The 2,956-nt window shown below is 38.3% G+C and overlaps 1 protein-coding gene across 2 annotated transcripts in view; it reads left to right on the top strand.

Annotated features, from left to right (window-relative positions):
- The window catches only part of LOC106874533 (PCI domain-containing protein 2), a 43,953-nt gene that overhangs the window by 29,652 nt on the left and 11,345 nt on the right, over positions 1-2,956 (top strand). For both annotated transcript variants that reach the window (XM_052974626.1, XM_014922300.2), the window contains exon 8: positions 2,441-2,535. In XM_052974626.1, coding sequence (XP_052830586.1) covers positions 2,441-2,535 — 95 coding nt within the window. The remainder of the gene's footprint in view (positions 1-2,440; positions 2,536-2,956) is intronic.

The raw sequence follows: 2,956 nt of genomic DNA on the forward strand, positions 1-2,956 counted from the left end.
ATCTGTGTATGTGTCTTTGTGTCTGTGTTTCTCCCTCACTATTGCCTGGCAACTGGTGTTGGTGTGTTTGTTTCCCCATAACTTTGCTGCTCAGCAAAAGAGACTGATAGAATAAGTACCAGGCTTTAAAAAAAAATCTACTAGGCTCGATTTATTCAGCTAAAATATTCTTCAAGGTGGTGCCCCAACATGGCCGCTGTCTGATGACTGAAACAATTAAAGGGTAAAAACTAGTGCACTGTACACCAGCTGTTTCATTAAAATGCATGTATCTTTTTCACAAGATGTAAGTTAGAGTTAGAAATGTAGATACAACATCTAGCTCTAAAAGTATTTCCCTCAAATTTCATGTATGTAAGTTACAAAGGCCAATTGGATATGGTATCAGCTTCTTAGTTGAAAATGTCTTGAATGAATTTCTTATCAGTGGCACTGAACTCTCTTAAATGTTACTGTTTAATAGCAGAGCATAAGAGTATATAAGTTAGTGAGAGATCATCTAACTATATTGGAAGGTAACTTGTTGTTTGGTAGCCTACATTTTTCAGAATGAATGAATCTCTAATTGTTGGGTTTATCATTACATTGGTTAAGTGTGGCCGTGTGGTTAAGAAGCTTGCTTTCCAGTCATATGGTCTTGGGTTCAGTCCCACTGTATGACATTTGGACAAGTGTCTTCTACTAAAATCTGTAGTGTATTTATATATATATATTGTATAAAGGATTGTGGGTAAGAGCAGAACAATGCGAAGTAAATGCAAGGCAAATCCCAAGAAAACAAATATATGAATTAATGTAGACTTACTTTGCATTCAATATTTTGGAGTTATGACCCCATTTTCAAGAAACTGACGAATGTTGCCAATGTGCGTGTGTGAAATGGACATGTGCAGAAAGGTGTTGCTATAGCAACCAGCTAGCTTCCTGTAACTCTCTTCTCTCGTTGATATTTGGTTTTCTTTAGTGTGTGAAGATGGCCTCAGAGATTCTAAGGTTGCCCCTGTTCTGCTGTGTTGCCCCGATGTGCACTGTGAATTCCTGGGTCTGACATTTTCATAGATGTTTCTTCATGGAAGTGTCTGCCTGCATGTATTCCTTAATGCGTATATGTAGTTTTCTTGTTGTGCTTCCTATGTAGGATGCAACACATTTGCCACAGATGATCTCATATACAACATAGGTCCTCTGGCACAATTCAGGGTCATTGATGGAGCAGTTTGATGATGTGCACTCCTCGGAGTAATGAGAGGTGTTGTTCTTGGACAGAGCTTTTCACAGGGAAGGGCCAGTGTGCACTATCTGTATGTCGAGTCCTTCCCTGCGGACTGTGTGTTGTATCGCTGCAGTAGTTCTGTCATCAAAATGTGGTAGCTTTAGGAAGCACATGCCGGATTAGGTGTATGATGGTTCTTCCGGGGTTTATTGACCCTGATGTTTTTTAGGCGCTGTTATTTGGTTGAAGATGGTGGGTTACTGAGGAACTGTTTGGTGTTGATGGCTTTGTTGGTCACTTTGCTGCAATTGTTGTTTATACGTGCAATCTCATTTCTCACGTATGCGGCTTTGGCTCTGGTGTGTAAGGCTGATTGGTAGTGGACGAAAAGTTTTCTGCTTGTGGAAAACTTTTTGTCCACATGGTTCTGGGTTCAGTTTCAACTGTGTGACATTTTGGGCAAGTGTCTTCTACTATAGCCCAAGGCTGATCAAAGCCTTGTGAGTGGATTTGGTTGACAGAAAGTGAAAGAAGCCTGTCCTATATATATATATATATATATATATATATATATATATGTATGTATAGATTTGTGTGTGTGTGTTTCTGTTTTGTCCCCCAACCATCACTTGACAACCAATGCTGGGATGTTTATGTCTCCGTAACTTAACAGTTTGACAAAAGAGGCTGATAGAATAAGTAATAGGCTTACAAAGAATAAGTTCTGGGGGCAATTTCTCCAACTAAAACCCTTTAAGGTGGTGCTCCAGCATGGCCACAATCAAATGACCGAAACAAATAAAAGAATATATATATATATATATATGTATATTTATGTGTGTTTGTGTGTACCCTTGTCTAGACATCACATGGTGGTTGTAAATGAACATCAGTTTTACAAGCAAGACTGTTTGTTTCCAGTTTGCTGTGAAAATTATGTCCAGCTATGGGGAAATATTATCTTATTTGGCAAAAGGTGAGAGTTGGTGACAAGAAGTACATATGGCTGTTGGAAATCTGCCTTAACAGATTCCATCCGATCCATGCAAGCATGGAAAAGTGGGCATTCAATGATGATGATGATGGTCAGTCGTATGTGTTAATCTAATTGTTGGAATTACTTTTTTAATTTAGACCAAAATTTAAACTTAGAAACTGTCCGGAATTCAAACCATCTATTAAGTTCTCTGTATTCTAAAGTCGTTTTTTTCTTTTTTTTGTTTTCAGATCAATAAACTTCATCTCTGTAAACCTCTCATACGAGCTATTGACAGTTCTCCATTAAAAGAAAAATTCAGTCTTTCTCAACTTGTGACATACAGGTAAATATGTTGTGCAGTTTAATAATCCTTCTGATTTTTTTATTGCCCATGAAGGGCTAAACATAGAGGGGACAAACAAAGACAGACAAAGGGATTAAGTCGATTACATCGACCTCAGTGCATAACTGGTACTTAATTTATCGACCCCGAAAGGATGAAAGGGAAAGTCGACCTCGGCGGAATTTGAACTCAGAACATAACTGCAGACGAAACACCGCTAAGCATTTCGCCCGACGTGCTAACGTTTCTGCCAGCTCGCCACCTTCAAATAATCCTTCTTCTATGTCAAAGCATTTGGTTCTCATTCCTTTTCTTTATATGTCTGATACAACAGAATTAAATATTTATGATTTGGAGAATAGCAATGATCTGCTGCTTACTTTCTAACAACTCGAAGGAGAGACTGGATTGAGAATATTTA

This window comes from Octopus bimaculoides, chromosome 19 (assembly GCF_001194135.2).
Source record: "Octopus bimaculoides isolate UCB-OBI-ISO-001 chromosome 19, ASM119413v2, whole genome shotgun sequence".
Taxonomy (NCBI): domain Eukaryota; kingdom Metazoa; phylum Mollusca; class Cephalopoda; order Octopoda; family Octopodidae; genus Octopus; species Octopus bimaculoides.